Source organism: Danio aesculapii, chromosome 1, assembly GCF_903798145.1.
Source record: "Danio aesculapii chromosome 1, fDanAes4.1, whole genome shotgun sequence".
NCBI classification, from domain to species: Eukaryota; Metazoa; Chordata; class Actinopteri; order Cypriniformes; family Danionidae; genus Danio; species Danio aesculapii.
The window spans coordinates 16,797,101-16,817,966 of record NC_079435.1 but is presented as its reverse complement, the minus strand read 5'-3'; the positions used below and the strand labels follow the sequence as shown (position 1 = coordinate 16,817,966).

Below are 20,866 nucleotides of genomic sequence, written 5' to 3'. Positions count from 1 at the left end.
CGCGGTTCTGCGCAACATGGGCACGTCGCTCCCATATGCGCGTCGTGCAAGTAGCCACATTTTAATAAAACTGTGGTGCTTCATACCAAATCTACATACTGATTTTTTTTTTAAATCGATATTGACAATCATGTTCGGTCACTAATTATCGATACCGATTTCGCCCTGCCCTAATATAAAAGTATTAGGTTTGATTGTAAATTAATTTATGAAGATGTAATTTTAAAATAAAAAATGATAGACCAATGCAGCACATGCTCGATTTTTCATATCGAGCAATCAAATTGCATACTTTTTAAACAGTGCTTTAATTGCTAACTTTTTTTTAGGAATGTGAAATAATTGTGGTTCCTTTGTTATTTTTCTATTCATTTTAAAGTGAGCTTTTACAGAACTTTTTTAGTGTCCTGCAATATATATATATATGGATAGTCCACCCAAAATGTTATCATTTACTCACCCTCCCTTTGTTCCAAAGCTGATTTAATTTGTTCTTCAGTTAAGCTCAACGGAAGACATGCTTCAAAATAGTGAAAAAAACTATTTTTAGTTGCTATGGATGTCAATGGTTGCTTTCTTCCAACATTCTTCATAATTTCTTGTTTTGTAAAAGAAATTCGCAAATATTTAAAGCCTCTTGAGTATGAGTAAATGATGATAGTTTTGTTACACTATCCCTTTAATGGAGTGAATTTGAGTGCTTTTCTTAGTGCCTGTTGTTACATAATGGAATGAATATGAATATTTCCATTGTTTATTATTATTTTGTCATTACTGGGCAATTGTAAAACAAATGTGTGTCCAGAAAACCTGATGATCTAATAAAAAGGTTGTTGTGCTACAGTTTCTGAAATGGATTTATTCAAGTGTTACTAATGTACTATGATGCAGTCAAGACCACTAGGTGGCAATGTAAAACTACATGATAGATTATAATGCGGCTCAGAAAACAAATAAATGACACAAAACAGCAGGTGAGATCTTCAGAAATCTAAACAGGAGTCAAATTGAATGAAGCTGTGAAGCACTGTAAAAAAATAATAATTTCATCCTAAAATATAGAACGTCACTGAATTTAGTAACCAACACAAAAAAGACTCAAAAGCCATATATGAGTACAAATTCCAGTTTATGTTAAGTGGTTTATGTCAAGCAGCTTATATTTTAACGTTTAGATAGCTGCTTGTAGATTACATGGACATGTTGCAACATCCACCATATCACTCAATCCAAACACTAAAACTATTCACATATGACAACTTCTTTATGATGCATAATTATACTTTATAATCACACATTCCAAGTGTTATAGTACTTAAGGTTACATTTGGAAAGTTAAACACTGATGTCATCAGTAATATAACATTTCTGTGAAGGCATATTTAAAGGGACAGTTCACATAAAACTGAAAATTCTCTCATCATTTACCCACACTTCACTCATTTCAAACCTTTATGAGATTCTATCTTCTGTTAAACACAAAAGAAGATATTTTGAAAAATGTTGGAAATCTGTAACCATTGACTTCAATAGTACTTGTTTTTCCAACTATAGAAGTCAGGGGTTTCATAGTTTCAGCATTCTTCAAAATATCTTATTTAGTATTCAACAGAACAAAGAAACTCATGTTTGGAACTACTTAAGGGTGAGTAAATAGTGGTAAATGTTCATTTTTGGGTGAACTATCCCTTTGATAGTCATATTTGCATATATTTCATCTGCAAATGTTCGTAAAATGTATTGCTATTCCAAATGCTTATGACCTTGTAACATGACTGCATGAAACATACTTACATTACACCTATATTTGAACCACAGTAAGAAAACACTGCATTCTTATCAAATAAATACTAGTTTAAAACTGAGTTAATCAAATAACGCTTTATGTAAACTAATTTAAAACTGGAAAAGTAAAGTTAGTAGATTTTATGGTGGCTTGAGAAAGCCTAGTCTGAAAGTTTGAAGCAGTTTAAAAGTTTAAATAATTGAAGTAGTTTTTAAGAAGTTTGAAACAGTCGGCATAGATAGGAAAGTACATACATGTTAGCATGTTTCTAGTATGGATTAGCATGTTTCTAGTATGGATTAGCATGTTTCTAGTATGGATTAGTATGTTTCTAGTATGGATTGATATGTCGTTAGTATATTTGTAGTATGGATTGATATGTTGTTAGTATGTCCAATGTAAAGTCAATGGCAGTTTTTACAATGGAAGTCTATAGGACAGTTGCTAGGGTGCTATAAGTGGTTGCTAGGGTGTGGTTTGTAAGTTGAAAGGTCATGAGTGGTTGGCAGATTGGTAGTCTGAGTTAAATGAGCACAACCATAAGTCTGTATGACAGTCTGGCGCAAAGTTATGAGGTCACAAAGTTTGGTCTAATGTTAAGTCAATAGGACTTTTCTGAAATTTCCGGGTCAGTTTTCGGGAAACTGTAAGTCGGATCAGTTGGAAAAGATATAGCAACCCAAGTCAGACCAGTTTAGAGGTCTGGAGTAAGTTTGGTGTTTGTAGCTTGAACGATCTAGGAGGAGATGCATATAGAAATAAGTCTAAGATGAAGAAGAAGACATCTATGTATTATAATAGTATTTTGGCTTTCTCAAGCCACCATAAATATGCATAAATCCTGATATATACATATATTTTTACCCATAAATCTTTCATTTTTTTAGATGTATTTGTAGGTTCTATATAAGCTGCATGATTCTTTACTGGTTGTCCTCCTTACTTGAAAACACTTCATATTTTTAAAAATAAAGAATTGGAGGATTGTGTATTTGCTATGAACTCTCTGGATCATTACAGAGACACATCGCGCAGAACGACATACAACAGCAGAGATGCCCATAACGGAATGGACATGGTGAAAAGACGAGGCCCTGCGCCAGACTTCATGTTGTAACTGCATCTGCCGACATTCCCTACCTTGTCGACAGCGGACAAAGTCACAGAAGTTGAGCAACACGAGGCCTCGTAAAGACCCATCACCACATCCTCCGCTACCTTCTGGGTGAAGTTTCCGCTGCCCTGCTGGATGGAAATGCTCTGGATGCCTGTGCCATTGCCGTCTGTGATGTTGACAGACAGTTCCCAGTTTGACGAGCTGCAAGCGGAGGCGTAGCAAACACCCTGGACGTCCACAATTGAGCATTTTGGAGGTGTCAAGTCAGTCACCTGGATGGGAAATAAAGAGTGGGTTTAAACAGCAAGATAAGGTTGCATGCACATTATGTGACCACACTGGAAAAAAAAAAGCTGGGTTCCTCACAATCGATTTGATAGTTAATGTATTAATCAGAAATAATTAGTTTTTACAATAATTAGTTAATAATTAGTTGTCGTTGTCTTGATGAACAGCCACAAATCCAGGAAGAAGAGCAGAATCTACCCTGTGCCCCATAGTTGTTTACAAGGCCGTCTAAAGCTCGAGCGGTTTCACTTTCTCAAGTCTATATTTGAAATAAAGAACTTCTTGAGCTGATAATAATAATGTGTGCGTGATTACTGAAGTGATTAAAGATTAAAGATACAGATGAGAGGTTTGCACTGACTGGGCTATATGTTCCATGTCGTTTTTGAACCCAAATAAGGACTAAATGTGTGCTGTGTGTAGTTTTTCTGTAATTGATAACATATCGGAGACTGTAAGGGTCTGTATGTGTTCATATATGTTGCATTTATTTATTTATTTAATATAATTGCAGACGTTACAGTAGGCTATTTCGCACACATCATTGATCTGCAGTTAAAATCAAATCCTGTTCATAGAAAGGTTAGTAATGAACATTTAAATATACAAAAATATACAGGGGGTAATAATTCTGACTTCAACTGTATATGATTTCTGTATGGTACTACTGCAATATCAGTAGAAACCTGTGGCTGAAATGACTCTTCAATTCAATTATTGTATTTCCTTACACATGCTGGTGCACAGAAATGTGTGAGCTTACCTTGGAGAGAACAGAAAGCCGAAGATTAGCATAGTTTGAATCCGCTCCTCCAGGGCCTTCAGCCTCGATGGTCAGCGTGACGTCTGTTCCTGAGAGAGTCGCAGCAGGAGGAGTGAGAGAAATGACCCCTTGAGCACTGCCGCCGCTCACAACATTGAGCCTGCCATCACAAACAAGAAGAATTGTGCCATAGAGTTTCATTCTTCATTAGAACAGCCAAGTTAATCATTACTGAACGATTTGTGGTGACATTACGTTGGCGGATGTGACATGGGGATGTTCTTGTCGTTCCTGGCGCGGATTGTGTAGGCACCGCCAGTTCCATTGGTCGTAACAGTAAAATTAAGCTTAAATACTTCTCCTGGGAGCATAGAGCTGTCGGCCACTGCCTGAGGGGAAACAAAAAGTATCAGGAATCAAGATTTGCTCTAACAAAAGAAGTTAAAGATCCCGTTAAGTGCTTTGAAATGTGCATTTTTTATTCAATGTTTGGAATAATCTCAAGCAAAACACGATGAAAGGGTGGGACATAGAGTAGCTCCTCCCCTTTTAAAACAACAGCCAATAGCATTTTTTGTTTTATCACAGCTCTGCCAGTGAGAGTGGTTGAGCTGAAGCGCATCAAACGTCAGACACTAGAGAGCATTTGAATAGTCAAGATTTAATAAGAAACTGAGGTGACGTGAACGATTGAATATTTATATTTATCTTCTAAATGTGAATTTTGTCACTGTTTTGGAGCACACTAGCTTATAGATATCCAAAAAAACTAACAATACTGATACTAACATCTAAAAAACTTTATTTTAATTTAATGGGCTCTTTAAGAGCTCTCTACTGCCCTCTACAAGTTAAAACCGAGATATTTTTAATGACTCTCAGCCGTTCAGCAACATAAATATTTTTAAAAACAGATTCAAAACTAATGTGTTTTTTTTTGTTAGCATGTTACTTAGTTAACAGAACATTCATTCATTCATTTTCTTTTTGGCTTAGTCCCTTTATTAATCTGGGGTCGCCACAGTGAAATGAACCGCCAATTTATCCAGCACATGTTTTATGCAGCAGATGCCCTTCCAGCTGCAACCCAGTTAACAGAACAATATTTTAAAACCATAAAAATACAGCACACACCTTTTGTTTTTTGGAGAAGAATTGGCTGCCATCGAAATAATTAGAGATCCAAACTGTCCATTTTTCTCATACAAAATTTACCTATAGTTTAGTAAAAGTTTAGTAACCATGGCTTTTTGGTGCATGTATTGCTATTCTATGAAGTTTTACTACAAACACCATGATTAAACTATTGTAAGTTTAAGAAAATTATGGTAGATTTGGGTTGGTTTAACTACAGTAACATTCATTCATTTTCTTTTCAGCTTAGTCCCTTTATTAATCTGGGGTCGCTGCAGCGGAATGAACCGCCAACTTATCCAGCATATGTTTTACGCAGCGGAAGCAAACATCCCAACTCTCCCGGAAGTTCCAGGAGTCTCCCGCAAATGCATAGAGATTTCTGGATGCCCGCAAACGAATGAGAACCTCCCAAATATCAAATATGTCACGCTCCACCACCCACTCCCCCTTGTGTCAGGAACGTTGGGCTCCTCCCCCTAACATCTCCTGCAAATCATCTCTCTCTCCCCTGGAATTGACTTTCCCCAAGTTGGGATGTCTGCAGATGCCCTTCTAGCAGCAACCCATCACTGGGAAACACCCATACATTCACACACATGTACTACGGACAATTTAGCTTACTCAATTCACCTGTTCCGCATGTCTTTGGACTGTGGGGGAATCCGGAGCACCCGGAGGATTCCCACACCAACACGAGGAGAACATGCAAACTCCACAAAAAAATGCCAACTGACCCAGCCGAGGCTCGAACCAGCAGCCTTCTTGCTGTGAGGTGACAGTGCTACCCACTGCGCTGCCCCCACAATAACATTTTTGGTATTTTGTTTTATTTGTAGCAAAGCCATGGTACATTTTTGTTAGGGTTTCTATGCTAAGTTAATAATTTAGCATATTCCAATTGGTGAACCTAAAATATTATTGTTTGATAAAAACTTTTTTGTTGCTATATATTTTGCTTATATATTTTTTTCAATGTTGTGTTCACTTGACTGTAAAATCTCTATCAAAACCATGCCTGAGATTTCCACATGAGAGTCTGTTTGATCCAATTGATTTCAGTACAATTTCATGTTGCTAAGCTAGTAACAGATCAATACTTTTAAAATGCAAACACAAATACTAATCAAATATTGCTAATGTTAAGCAGTCGATTTCCACATGAGACCCGAACACAATTGATTTCAGTGGATTTAGAGCCTGCTGCTAAGCTAACAGCAAATACCTAAAAATTGAGAAAATCAATGGATCTAATTTATCATGTGGTCAATTTTGTGTGTGTTTTTAGAAAGTTTGTGTACGTCTTTTGAGCATGTTAATTGACCTTGAGAATGTTCAGTTTCATTTAAACTTTCCACATTCATTTTTAGTAGAATTTGATATAAGCATGTTGCTAAGCTACCAACAGCACAGTACTTTTAAGAATGCATGAAAACACAGCACACACACACAAATACTTCTAATACACACAAATATTTCTAATGCTTAGCAGTCGATTTTCCCATGGGACACAATTACAATTAATTTCTGAACATTTTTATGTTAGCCTGTTGCTAAGCTAACAGCAAATACCTTAAAATTCAGAAAATCAATGAATCTAATTTATCATGTGCTCAAATTTGTGTTTTTAGAAAGTTGTTGTGGATCTTTTGAGAGTGTTAATTGACCTTGGAGGTGTCCACTTTTGTTTAAACTTTCCACATTAATTAACAGAAAAAAATTAAAGAGTAAATTCTATTATGCTGTACATCAGCTAGATGTTGTTATCTGAACATACATATGAAAAAATCCATACAATTATTAGTAAACAGATCCTATCTAACATATCCACCGTGGATTTATACAATTATTTAATTTTTACATGTGAAACAGGATACATGTGATTATTGATACTTAAGAATTTGCATCTAAATGTTTGTACAAACCACTATGTGTAGGAAAAGAGTGAATGTTGTTCGACTATTTGAAAATATTGTTCGCTATGCTGACATACAGGCATTCGTATCTCCGCCTTCTTTTTAAAAGAGCACAATCTCATTTGAATTTAAAGCGACAGTCACCAAAACGCCACAATTTGGATCCAAGCCCATTCAAAACATTATTCATCGGGTATTTAGAGCTGAAACTTCACATACACACTCTAGGGACATCAGAGACTTATTTTACATCTTGTAAAGGGGGACATAATAGGTCCCCTTTAAAATTAAGTGCCACAAAAGTACCTTGATGGTGACTTTGGACTGGGACATCTGTGTGGTAGTCTGCCTCTGAAACAGGCTGGAGTAGGTCTTGTCTTTTCCTTTCAGCAGGACCACAAACTCTCCCCCCGGCACTTCTTTTACAGTAACCAGCAAATCTCCATCGGCCATTTTGTCTACAGTACCATTGGACACTTTCTCCCCGGAAACCTCCACAAGAGCCACCTGATGCACCTCCAGAGCCTCTGGACCCTTCTCTCCAGTTAGTGTTAACAGCAGCTTAGCTGGTGAGCCTAAATCAAGAGCAGGTCAGTACACGTCCGTTCAGATCATTTAAGAAAATGAAAGTCAAAGTTAAACATCAACAAACCTGCTGATGGTCGGCCATCGATGACAGCAAATCCAGGATGGGGTCCTTTGAACTCCTCCACAAAATCGTAGATGAATGTAATCGCACTCTGACCTGTAAAACATTTTCCACATTAGCCATTTTCTTCAGGTCACTCATATAACTTCAATACATAAGACAAGACACTGCAGGTGAACAGGGTAAAAAATCGAATAGTGTTATCGTTTCTGTCTTTGTTTATTTTTTAAGTTTTTGTAATATAACTGAAATTGTATAATACCATCCTTAATAATTCAATAATAAATAGATCTAATATATTATATTTATGTAGTTGCATTATTTCATTAAATCTACACTGATCTGCACACATTTCTAGCACAAGTAGTTTAGGCATATTAGAGTAAAGAGTTTTTACAGCCTGGATTACGGTAATGTGTGTCAAAAGAAACAATTTTGAGTCTATTTCAGATGGTTTCTGTACATTAGACTGAAAGAACACTTTATATAAGGGCAAAATCTCAACATTTATAAGTGCATAAAACCTTTTTTTGACTTTGTATGTTCATTTAATATTAAAATCTTGATGATGGCTCACCAGTCACTTTTAGGGTGTATGGCTGAGTTGTGGTCATTTCAATCTGCCACAGGCCTGTGTCACTTCCATTTAGCTGGATTCGTTGCAGGTTTCCCACTCTGTGAATAGTTCCCAGAGGTCCATTGGCCACAGAGTTAGATTGAGACACACCTGGAGGCAAAAGTATTTGCATCAGAGTTAATATTGTTTTTGGTTAAATAGTTTGTTTTCAATAGCATCTAACTGTTCACTCAAACACTGTAAATGTTCATTTATTTATGTATTTATTTAGACTAGGATTCTCTAAATTTAGCTAATTTATGTTTGTAGGGCTGTCAAAGTTAATACACTTCAGCATACTGTATATTCTTTTGTGTTCAACTGAAGAAAAAACTCAAAGCTTTGAAACGAGTTGAGAGTGAGTAAATATTAATTTTGGGGTGATCATTAATTTCTTTGTTTTAAATATATGCTTTTTTTTTTAGATATTTATGGTATAAAAACAATACAAAGAGCAAACATTGTCTGCTTTTTTCGTTTAATGCCCCACTAAAACTAACTAACATGAAAATAAACTTAGAAATGTACAAAATCAATATTAGAGATAAGCAGAATAAACAATGAAATTACATATTAAAGTATAAAACAAAAAAAGCATGATAAAAATAACTAAATAAATGAAGAATCACTTTACAATTCTAATTATGATCTGAAACGTATATATTAAAATGAACTTTTGATCATTTGTATTCATTTTCAGTTCATGTTTCATGTTTATTTCAATTCACAGTGTGTTTTTGTTCAGTTCTTGGTGTCATGAATGTACCAGAAGGGCTGTGCAGGTTGAATGTGAGGCTGCTTCCTGTGATGTAGATGGTGGTGTTGGACATGGACTTGTCCAGCAGGAAAGGGAAACTCTCTTTGCGTCCCGGACTCCTGGAGCGCTGGAGAATGGTTACCTATCAGAAGAAGAAAGAGTATATTTGCCAAATATTGACCAAAAATACTCAAATAGGAGAAGATTTGGTGAGTTCAAGTCCTGTCAAAATGACTGTATTTACACATTGACCATTCAGGGGAAATGTAGATGTTTTAGAAAATAATGAGTATAAAGCATACAAAACCCCATTTAGTATTGTATAATTAGCCTATATCAACACAGCTATGAAAAAAAAATGAAGAGACCCCTTAAAGATTCATTCAGTATGATTTTGAGGAAAATGTTAATGTTTATTTTATTAATCTATAAAAATTTCAAATAACATATTGTCGTTTACATAATTTTTTCGTTCAAAAGAAAAACAGAAAGTCTTCATTTGTGGTCAATGTGGTCGATTTCTTAGGTTAAAACATTGGTGTTGTGTTATTTTATTTTATTATAGCAATGACATCTTTATCTTAAATTTGGAATAAACACCATCAGTAGTTTACTCAAACACATGTTGCCATTTAGAGCATGCTTTTGTATAAAACAACAAAGAATGTGGCCTGATTTTAGACATGTACATGTTCATTTTTAGCAAAATACCAGTGTTTTCACTTCAGTTAACTTCAGTAAAAGTTAAGAAATCAATTTGATGGAATGACAATTATTTTTCATCATCTAATAAATCAAAAGAGTAAACTGAGAACTTTCAAGCGGTCTCTTCATTCTTTTTTCATAGTTGTATAATGGTTTAATATACAGCACCTTCATAAATGTAAAATATTATAAACCAAAAATGCACTAGACAATATGAATTTGGGACTTGTGGAGCTGTGCATCAATGGATTTGCTCTTCAGTGTTTGGACTTTCAGCAGTGAAAATTAAAGCACAGTGAACTGAACCAAACTGAACTTCAACTCTGAAAACTGGACGGACACAGTTATAATTTAGAACTTCTATGTGAAGCTGCTTTGACACAATCTACATTGTAAAAGCACTATAGAAAAAAAGATGAATTGAATTGAATGTAATCTTAAAAAAATCTGATTTTTTTCAAAATATCTTCACCTTGTTAAGCCCCACTGCTGTTTTCTCAAATGCCCTCTGAATCATTGGATTTTGTTCAACACACCTCAAGTGCCTCATTTCCAAAATATAAAATATATTAATTATAAAATTCCAACATATATCATGAGAGAAGATCAAAACAGAATGGATAGAGTTGGGAATCGGTATATTCAAAGACACTTGGGAAAAGCGACCTTCTTGTGAGGTGACAGCACTACCTACTGCGCCACTGCGTCGCCGTGAATTTCAATTTTTGTTTTTTAATTTTGAAACGTAAATCAAAAAACGACTCGTTTTCCGTTTTTTAATATCTGTTTCTAAAATGAAAATCCAATGACCAGAAGATACACTGACCCGGACACCACTCTAAACAAATTATGATTTTTTTAAAATGACAACCTATGGACAAAAGGTCCGCTAGGTTGTTAAGATGCAAAGTAAAGTGTTAAGTTTAGTTTGATTTATGTTTTGTCTAAAAACTGAAGACAAAAAAAAATCTGATAACCTGTCCGAGAATTATGTACTCCTCCAACTGTGCGTTTACACTGTGATTTATTATGAGCATTTCATTTTATAAGTTGTTTACAGTATCGTCACAGAAATAATCTGCTGATCGTACCAGTGCTGAAGTGGAGGTGTCCACAATGATATCAGTGGCTTGAGAGAGGCTGGATTTGGGGACCTCGATAGCTTGACCTCCAGAAGCCAAAGCCATGTCGTAATACACCTGAAATGTAGAGGCTGCTGCCACTGCCCTTCTCCTCCTTTTCGATGGGGTCATGAAGAAAGACACCTGGAGAGAGACAGTGAGGATTGTGAAAATGATGGAGGGAATGTGGAAAATTCCATAGCTAAAATAACTGGAATGGATGGATGTACAGTGGACTTGGTGCTACGGATGAGGGCAGTGATGGTTTTCTCCAGGTGTGTATCTTTTGGTGGAGCGTCGGTGAACACGTAGATATGGGAAGAAGATGGCGCACCAGTCAGAGACAACTGTGGGAGAGACACAAGACTTATTATGTGTTGACAAAAGTGGAAATAATTCTAAGGAAGCAGTCCTAAGAGGTCAACCATTAAAACTTCTTGTAAGTTTCATAGTTTAAGATGTTCTCTTCATTATAAATGAAGCCTTTATTTAATCGAGCTTCATTTTGGACCCAATAAACAGAGATTATTTAGGACTACCATTAAGCATGACCAATAGTTGGTGAAAAAGCCTGATTTTCAATCACAACAACTGAAAACATTTGTAATCTGACCAACTGTAATTTTTTTAGAAGAAATGTTATCAGACCTTCACAGAATATAACAAATTGTACCATTTTACTCAAATCCATCCCCAATAAATCCAGTGAATCTGAGTATTTTCAAGTGGTCTCTTAATTTGTTCTATATATCTGAATATAAAAGGATGTACAACCTGTCTGGTACACCCAGTAAACAAAATAAAGACTTATTAAAACAGCATAATATGGCCTCTATAAGATCTATTCTTTGTTGTAGTTTAGTTAAAGAGATTCATTTTGATGAAAAACATGTTTAATTGTTAAACAGGCCAATTAATTTACCCAAAACACACAGCTAAAGTGATGAAGAAATAGTTAGAAGACAAAACTATTAACGTTTTGAAGTGGCCCACCCAGTGTCCTAACCTAATTATGATTGAGAATCAGTTAAGGAAGCTATAGGACACCAACCTGAAAGAGTTGGAACCCATCGATAAAGACGAATGAGCAAAAATACCAGTGGAGACATGCAAAAAGCTGGTCAGGAATTATAGGAAGCATCTGATTGCTGTAATAGCCACAAAAGGCTTTTCTATTGATTATTGAGAAGTGTATGAATAATAATTTTGGATATAAATAAAAGCTGAGAAATATGTTTCCCACAACGATCCTTTTGTACATAGTCTTAATATATTTTGGGAGAAGCCTGTGTTATTTCCAGTCCAAAAAAAAAATCTCGCTGGTTGACTAAGAGTAACTTTAAGTCAGAATTTGCCTGGGGTATGAATAATCCCAGGCTTGACTATATATATATATATATATATATATATATATATATATATATATATATATATATATATATATATATATATATATATATATATATATATATATATATATTTCCGAGAATAAGATCAGCATCTGCTTTCATAAGAGCTGCAGTAAGTAAATAACAAGAGACAAGTAAACACGTCTGTGCAGTAACTGAATGATACAGACGCTCTGAAGACATCAAGACACTGTGCATTCATGAAAATGCAGTCTTTGCATTTGTACTACTACACATCAGTTTTTATATTACGCATCAATTCTAACTAGATCTATTATGTTTGCTGTTCACAAAAGCTACACAAAACAGTACCTGAAGTGCTGACAGGCACATTTCTGGGATATCTCCTCCTCCTTCAGCTTTCAGCTTGGAGATCTCAGACTTCATCACGTCTGGGTTTGTGGTTCTTATCAGGGGTCCAAATTCTAAAAGCGTAATAAAAGGTGTGTCATTTTTGTGTCTGCATCAAATTCAGTCCAGACTAATAGCACGTTCAATACAAGTAAAATGGTTGCTTTAATGTTTCGAATAACTGAATTAATTTGGACCATACATAATCATTAATGTCATGTTTTTTTTACAGAGGATAAACATCACTAATACTGGAACCCATTATATACTGCATGCAGTTCACGAAGTTCGCACGAAGTTCATTCATTCATTTTCTTTTCGGCTTAGTCCTTTAATTAATCTGGGGTTGCCACAGCGGAATGAAACGCCAACATATCCAGCATATGTTAAAAGCACCAAGTTAAAACATTAAAATGTATGAAACATTGTTGTGCTCACTTGGATCATTGAATGGCACGAGAATATATTCAGACGGTTCATCCTGAGTTCCTTTCTTGGTGTCAATGATGTTGTAGGCGACTCTCTTTGCTTCTGCAATGTCATCTGCCATACTGCCGGTGGTGTCAATCACAAAAGCGAGCACCGCGGAGCGTGCGATACCCATCAGTCTGATGGAGAAGAAATCATTTTGGTTAATTTTTATTAAATGTGAACATTAATGTTATATTTATAGAACTTATTAGGAATGCTGGCCACTGTCCAAATTGTCTTTTAAATATGCTTAAAATTGTCTAATGCTCACCGAGGTTGGATTTAAATACAGTATAAACATTAATAGTGTGGAATATTCTTACAATTTTTTAAATATACTGTCTATTTTAATTATAATTGACCTTTTAAATTCTTAAAATTTCATCTTTTAGATTTTTAATGTGTTGTTTTTGTGCTTGAGAAACCCTTTTATTAATTATTTAAGTTGAAAATTGTTGCTCAATATTTATTTTTTTACTTTTCTTAGGATTCTTGAATAGAAATTCAAAAGATGAGTATTTATTTACACAAAAATGAATAATAGAAATGTCTTTACTGTCACATTTGATGTGTTATGAGTGAATAAATGCATAAATATTTTTCAAATGAAAATCTAAACAGTTTGTTAAGATATAGTGACATTTTGATTCTCTTCAATGTTAAGGTACATTCATCTAAAGATGTATAAGGAATTGTTCCTCTTACCGCAGGAAGTCTTTGTTTCCTATAGCTCCACGAATGTCCTCCAGCAGCTCTAGAGTGGCTTCAGATGCCAGGTTCACAGCACTGTTGTGTTGATTAGAGTTATGGGAATGACGCTCGTCTTTACTGATCCCACCTCGAGGATTCTGGGCACTGCTGAGATCAGATGCGCCACCGTGGCTGCATTTACCTTTCAAACATAAATGATCAATTAGATTTGAGGTACAAACAAAATCAAATCTAACATATTGATTTTGTTAGCTCACATTGCTAGTTCTGTGGTGAAGCGTGGTTATACTTTACGCCCCTCCAACTGTCAGTTTTGACAGCTCTATGACAACAAACGGAAATGGTGAGGAGGAGGTGTCTCTCCTGACACCGTTTTCCCGATCTTTCTGAATGCTTTACATCCAATCAACTCGCATTAGAAAAAACAAGCCACACCCACTTTTTTCCTCATTTAAAGGGCGCCTATTTTACCTCATTTTCAAGATTTAAGATAAGTCTTTTGTGTCACCAGAATGTGTCTGTAAAGTTTCAGCTCAAAATACTCATCAGATTATTTATTATAGCTGTCAGAACATTGGAACTTGCTGCTCTAAACAATATGAAGCTGTTTTTGTGACCTGTGCCTTTAATGCTAGTTCTCCTCGCCTACCGCTCCCACGTGCCTGTCAGAGTGTGCCTTAATCTCCTCCTCGGCTGCGTCAGATAAACAGCACAGTGACAGACATGAAGGAAGCAGATCTCACGTAACGTTTAAGAGAAAAACTACAGTAAGATCTTTTCCGATGATTATTTGATGTATTTGTTGTGGAGTTAATTCATGCCTTTCTGCCACGATGAGTCACACACAATGTTGTTACAAAGTTCACGCACACACACACCAGACACACACACACACAGCACGCGCGTTTAACTTTGCTTTGTTATTGCATGGCAAATGTGACAGGATACACATTAATATCCACTGCTGTATGGATATCTGTTTTGTTAATGTACAAAATAAACCTGATTTAAGGTCCACAAACCGGGATTAAAGCGTCTTCTTTTTTAATTGTACTGACATGCGGCTGTGGTGATGAATTACAATGATTTTACCATCTTTAACTTACTTTATTACAAACATTTTAAAAACGTTTTAAACTTGTAAAACTCATTCTTGATCACACTTGATGATGACTGATGATCACAGAGCGCTGAACAGATCTTTTAATGCCAGTTGCTTTGCGCACGTCCTGTCTTATTGATGATTATACAGTACACGTTACTACAGTGACAAGTTAATAAGCGGCTGTCGATCAAATTGGTGGGTGGGGAAACCGCACTCCTATCTCACGTTGCGGTGGGCTATTAGATATCCCTATGTCATTTACATCCACACACATACACTATATATCTCTCTCTCTCTCAATCCCTGTGCTTCATGTCGAATGATTTGTTGCCTACATGTTGTACATTTAAAATCCTTTAAGGTACAGAGATCCGTTTATTATTCCTTACTTATACTATGGTTACCACACTTAAAGACACTGTTCAGATGTTGTATTTCAAAACTTTTGTCAGATTTTTATCTTAAAACCACTTCTCTGAGTAGGACTTATTTCGTATGCATCTCATCCAATGATTTCTGTATTATTGTGATTTGATTATTGACTGTAAATGAATATAAAGTAAAAGTGAAGTAATTTATTAATACTAATACATTATTTTTTATATTCAAATACTCCTTGAGTGAGTTAGCTTTTTACCTCGATTTTATTGTTTACATGTGAGCCCATGTTTGTTTGGTTTACTCACCTTGAGGTTTGTCAGAGGAGAACAATCCCATGTATCCTGAGGTGAGGAACTTTCCATTCAGGACTGCAGGCAGCAGCTGGTTTGTACAGGTACCACTGGCACAGTCACTGCATGTTGGCATTTCAACATCTGCACACATCCGTTAAATCACAAAGGCGAAAACACTCGATTCACTTATTTGCTGTTCAGAAAAGGTAAACACAGATTATTGTCGTTCAGGGTGATTTGTAACCTGTTATCAGTTATACTGCAAGTCTTCTGTTGACTAATCTCCAGCTTTCATTTTTCAAATAGATTTTTGAATTGATTTTTTTGGTTTTACACGTGAACATTGGACACGACAGCAGTAAATGAATGGTGTAGTCACATTTATTTCTCACATATGATTTATGCCTGTGTCATAAATCATTCAGATTAGCTGATGTACCTGCAATGTTCTCCACATTGAGATCCGGTCTGATGAGGTTGGCATATGGACTTTTGTTCCCTAATTCAACCCAGTTACTGTGGCTGTAAAAGTCCTGAAAAAATAATTAATATTAGTATGCAACATAATATTAATGATATTAAAGCTTTTACTTTAGGACACAGAATTTCTTGGTCTATGTTATATTTATTAATAATTTATTCATTTATTTTCTTTTCGGCTTAGTCTCCTTTATTAATCTGGGGTCGCCACAGCGGAATGAACCAGCATATGTTGCTGGTTCTATGAACTTTTCCAGCATATGTTTTACGCAGTGATGCCCTTCCAGCCACAAACCATCACTGGGAAACATCCATACACACTCATTCACACACATACACTACTGACAATTTTAGCATATCCAATTCACCTGTACCGCATGTCTTTGGACTTGTGGGGGAAACTGGAGCACCCGGAGGAAACCCACGCGAACACGGGGAGAACATGCAAACTCCACACAGAAATGCCAACTGACCCAGCCGAGGCTCGGACCGGCAACCTTCTTGCTGTGAGGCGAACGTGCTACCCACTGCGCCACCGTGTGGCCATTAATAATTTCTATTTTCAATCATTTGTATGTAATTAAAATATAGGTAAATTATAATATAAGCTTGTGTTTTTTTTCTTTTTTTTAAATTCTTTTTTACATTTTATATTTCACTTTGTTTATCATAAAATGCAATCATAAATTATTTGGCATTTTTGAAGGATAAATAAGGTCACTGTGGTGAGAGGCATGGTAAAAGTGTAATTATCTTATTGGATTTAATTATGTATTATTATTTTTGCGTTGTTTTTTTATTTATTTATAAAAAAAATACTATTATTATTTTCTGTATGTGTGCTTTTTTATTTATTGAGTTTATATTATTTATCTGTATTTACTGGATTTATGATAGCAACATCTAATTACTGTAACTGCTGCTGTTGGGGAGGGGAGGGGAAAGTGGGTGTTAAAAGGATGTAAAAATGTGTAAACTGTGTACTGTTAGATTATTGAAGAAAATAAAAAAAATTGAATCATAAAAAAATTCAATCATAAACACAACAATTCCCAATATTAAGTATATAAACTAATAAACTAATATACTAATACACACACACACACACACACACACACACACACACACATATATATATATGCCTATATTTCATATTTTAATTCTGGATTTCATAGTCTTTACCATATTTTAATGGAAATAAATATGTTTACAAATAATTCATGAGTGAATCGATCGATGAGTTAAAACTACTGTAATTATGAGCAACTTTGTGCAATCTCAGTTGAAAATGTATATTTTACTGGGTTGATACATTGTAATTACATTGTAGTCACATCCAAGACAATATTTATAAATGTAAATGTTTCTTTGATTATTGCATGTGCAGTATTTGGTTATTTATAGTTGTATACGTAAATATACACAGTATATTACATTGTAATTACATTGCTATTAGATTGTAATTACATAATATTTATAAAAATGTTTCTTTGTATATTTCAAGTACAGTATTTGTGTATTTATATGTAAATACACACAGTACACATGTAAATACAAACTTTGACTTTGAATGTAATTACATTGTTTTTAAATGTAATGAAATTGTAATTAAATAGTTTTTTGTAATTTATAATTTGAATAATAGTTAAACGACAATCATGTAGAAGTGTATAAACCTGACCGTAAGCCTAAACTTAACATAGACTGTAAATGTATCCCTTAATTCTAATTGGCTGATTGGAATGTTGTTCACATAGATGTTAGTCCAGGAACATGTCCTACTTGGTGAAATCAGGTTGGCGGTATGTTTGTATGAGTGTCCCTCTCGCCCACCTGTAGTGTATGGCACACTCTGCCCAGTGTTTCGCGGGCCGACTGAAGGTTATCCGAGCGGACGTTGGCTTTGATGGCTGCAGTGCCCTGAATGATGAGGTTTCGTCCCTCAGCGAAGACCTCGTTGTTAAAGTGGTGTGATGGACTGTTCATGAAGTCCCGGTCCACAATGCCGTTCTGCATGTAGATTTGATTCAGCGCCGTACGGAACTTGGCACCGGAAACCTCACCCGTCGTGCCCAAACATGCGCGTAGCAGCTCTTCTACCGACGAGCCCTGTGTTGAACAACATCTTGTCATGATTTATGAATAATCACTTAAATAGCTCTCATGTCTTCTGAAGAAAAGTTGTACACTTCCATCCCAGCGGACACCTTGATATCTAAATGTCCACACATTGAAACCACTTTGACCACCAAAATAATGACACAAAAAGTATTGTATAGCTTATAAGAAACGTTTTAGCCACCCGAAAGCTCCAATTACAAATTTACACTAGACTTTGTATCCCTACAATTCATTTCTAACCTTGGCATCGAAAAACATGTCAAAAATCAATTACAGGACAGTCTCGTGATCGATTTTGATGTGTTTTTTGACGGGTGTCAATTTGATATAGCTTTAACATGAACCCCCGCAAACAACTTTCCTAGGACAATAACCAAACAGGAATCATATGGGAAAGCTATGCGTTTGCTGTGATATAGTCGACTGACATAAAATTGATTTGCAATTCTGACGTGTTTTTTATGTTACGGTGCCCACTGGGACGGTAAGTTTAATGTGTTATTAATTTATGTTTATGCTTGTGGATGAGCTTACCGTTGGCTTGAAATCCCTTCCTTCTGCTTCAGCCACTGCTTCACAAACCTCTGTAATCTTTGCCATGACAGTGTTTCCAGTGATGGTTACATGTGTGTTTCCGCTTCCTCCGACGGACACAAATGCCTGAAGCCTGGACACCAGAGCCAGCAGAGCCACGACGGCCAGCGCTGACTTCACCATCATCTGAAACAACACCCACAATCAACAAACTACCCTAAACAACCACGTAAAATATTTCTTATCTCTATCATCTTGCTGCTTTTAGCCAAATTCAGCATTCACCCTGACAAAATGATGTTATTTTTTCATGTGGAAAAACTGAATTAAGACTAATTAAGGTCCAAAATTAGAAATTAAAGGGATATATACAAAAATCCCAAAAATAAATATGGTCTCACTATTTACTCCCCTTGAGTGGTTATAAATCTTTATGAGATTCTTTATTTAACCACAAAGTGTGGTTTATTTGTAAACTAATTTCGAGAGGATCACGTGCTTATGATTGAGCACAGCTGGTACCGCATCAGCTCCATATATTGCACCAATAAGATGAATACTGACTCATTATAAATAACCAGAGCTTTCTACTCCAGTCATCTTCGTCTTGAAGAATCCCCTCTCTCACCCCTATACTCCTCCCCTTCACTGATAGGGTGGCAGAGCGGCCCAGTGGTAGCACTGTTGCCTCACAGCAAGAACGCCGCTGTCCCTCTCCAAGCCGGTCGGCATTTCTGTGCAGAGTTTGCATGTTCTCCCCATTTTTGTGTGGGTTTTCCCCGGGTTTCCTGGTTTCCTCTCACCATCCAAACACATACACCATAATTAAATTGACTACTTCAAAATAGCATCTTAAGACAACTCTTAGCCAGATACACCTCTGCACGTTCACAAGCAGGGGAGTTCTCAAGACCTACCTGAACACTCCTCTTGCCCTTCAAAAGGGAGGGAGCCCCGGGCTCGAGGATATTATGAGCTCAGGGCTCTCTCCTGGGACAGCATGCCAAATACGCTTTATTATCAATCATCAGCTAAGTGTGAACTCTTGAAAAGATCATTTGGAGAAAACTGAAAACCTGTATCCACTGACTTCCATAGTAGGAAAAAAACAAACAGCCTATAATGGAAATCAGTGGTTACAGGTTTCCAACATTTTTTTAAATATCTTCTTTTGTATTTAACAAATGAAAGAAACTCATAAAAGTTTGAAACAAGTAAAGGGTGAGTAAATGATATGATAAATTTTGGATGAACTATTCCTTTAAAATGGGTTTGAGTAAAATGTTAAATAAAATAAAACCAATTAAGTTAAGTTAAATATAACCAATGGCAGTTTTATTTATGGCACTTTTTACTCAGCAGAGTTGACCTAAGTGACATACAGTAACAAGCATAAGTCAAGTGATAACATTTGTTATTGAAAATTATCTAATGCTTCCATTTCATTCATTCATTCACTCATTTTCCCTCGGCTTAGTCCTTTTATTTATCAGGGGTCATATATTTCTTATATCTTCTGAAATTAAAACATTGGCATTGTAGTCTTTAAGAATTAAAATAAACCTTTAAAAATGCTCTAAATAACCACAATTTATTTTAAGTTTGGAAGAAATTACATCAGTAGTTTACAGAATAAAAGTAAAACAGTATAAATTATGAAGCCAATTTTTTTTATAAAGCTATATAGGGGGCTTTATAAATATTAGACCACCACAGCTAACCAAACTAACAATATTGGCGATTACCAAAATATTTTGATATGTTTTAAACTGAACTTAAACTCTGAAAACTGAACTACACCGTTTAAATTCACTATAATCTTCTATGTGAAGCTGCTTTGACACAATCTACATTGTAAAAGCGGTATACAAATGACGATGAATTGAAGTGAATTTTTGTGCGTGTTTCTGTAATGGCGAAACCACCAGCAACTTTGGTCATAGTATTTTAGAAAAAGAAAAGCATTTTTTTATTCATATGCCCAACAACCAATTTAACAATATGTTTTATTGGATGAATGTTACGATGGATTTTTATTACTTGTGAGAGGATTGGAATATGCCGGATCAAATTTGGGTAAAACTTCATAAAGAAAATGTAAATACTTGTATTATTAAAAAATGTATTATTCTTTCTACTTCCAAATTTTAAATATGTA

The 20,866-nt window shown here is 35.5% G+C and overlaps 1 protein-coding gene across 1 annotated transcript in view; it reads right to left on the bottom strand.

Moving 5' to 3' along the window:
* Nucleotides 1-1,800: 1,800 nt before the first annotated feature.
* Nucleotides 1,801-20,866, bottom strand: part of vwa11 (von Willebrand factor A domain containing 11) — a 19,302-nt gene continuing 236 nt past the window's right edge. Inside the window, exons 2-17 of the mRNA XM_056456744.1 lie at nucleotides 18,709-18,894; nucleotides 17,887-18,162; nucleotides 16,013-16,106; nucleotides 15,586-15,714; nucleotides 13,789-13,975; nucleotides 13,051-13,220; nucleotides 12,574-12,686; nucleotides 11,083-11,199; nucleotides 10,823-10,996; nucleotides 9,036-9,168; nucleotides 8,231-8,380; nucleotides 7,657-7,749; nucleotides 7,311-7,579; nucleotides 4,210-4,343; nucleotides 3,955-4,114; nucleotides 1,801-3,175 (exon numbers count right to left, since the gene is read on the bottom strand). Coding sequence (XP_056312719.1) covers nucleotides 2,801-3,175; nucleotides 3,955-4,114; nucleotides 4,210-4,343; nucleotides 7,311-7,579; nucleotides 7,657-7,749; nucleotides 8,231-8,380; nucleotides 9,036-9,168; nucleotides 10,823-10,996; nucleotides 11,083-11,199; nucleotides 12,574-12,686; nucleotides 13,051-13,220; nucleotides 13,789-13,975; nucleotides 15,586-15,714; nucleotides 16,013-16,106; nucleotides 17,887-18,162; nucleotides 18,709-18,894 — 2,760 coding nt within the window. The 3' untranslated portion in view covers nucleotides 1,801-2,800. The remainder of the gene's footprint in view (nucleotides 3,176-3,954; nucleotides 4,115-4,209; nucleotides 4,344-7,310; nucleotides 7,580-7,656; nucleotides 7,750-8,230; nucleotides 8,381-9,035; nucleotides 9,169-10,822; nucleotides 10,997-11,082; nucleotides 11,200-12,573; nucleotides 12,687-13,050; nucleotides 13,221-13,788; nucleotides 13,976-15,585; nucleotides 15,715-16,012; nucleotides 16,107-17,886; nucleotides 18,163-18,708; nucleotides 18,895-20,866) is intronic.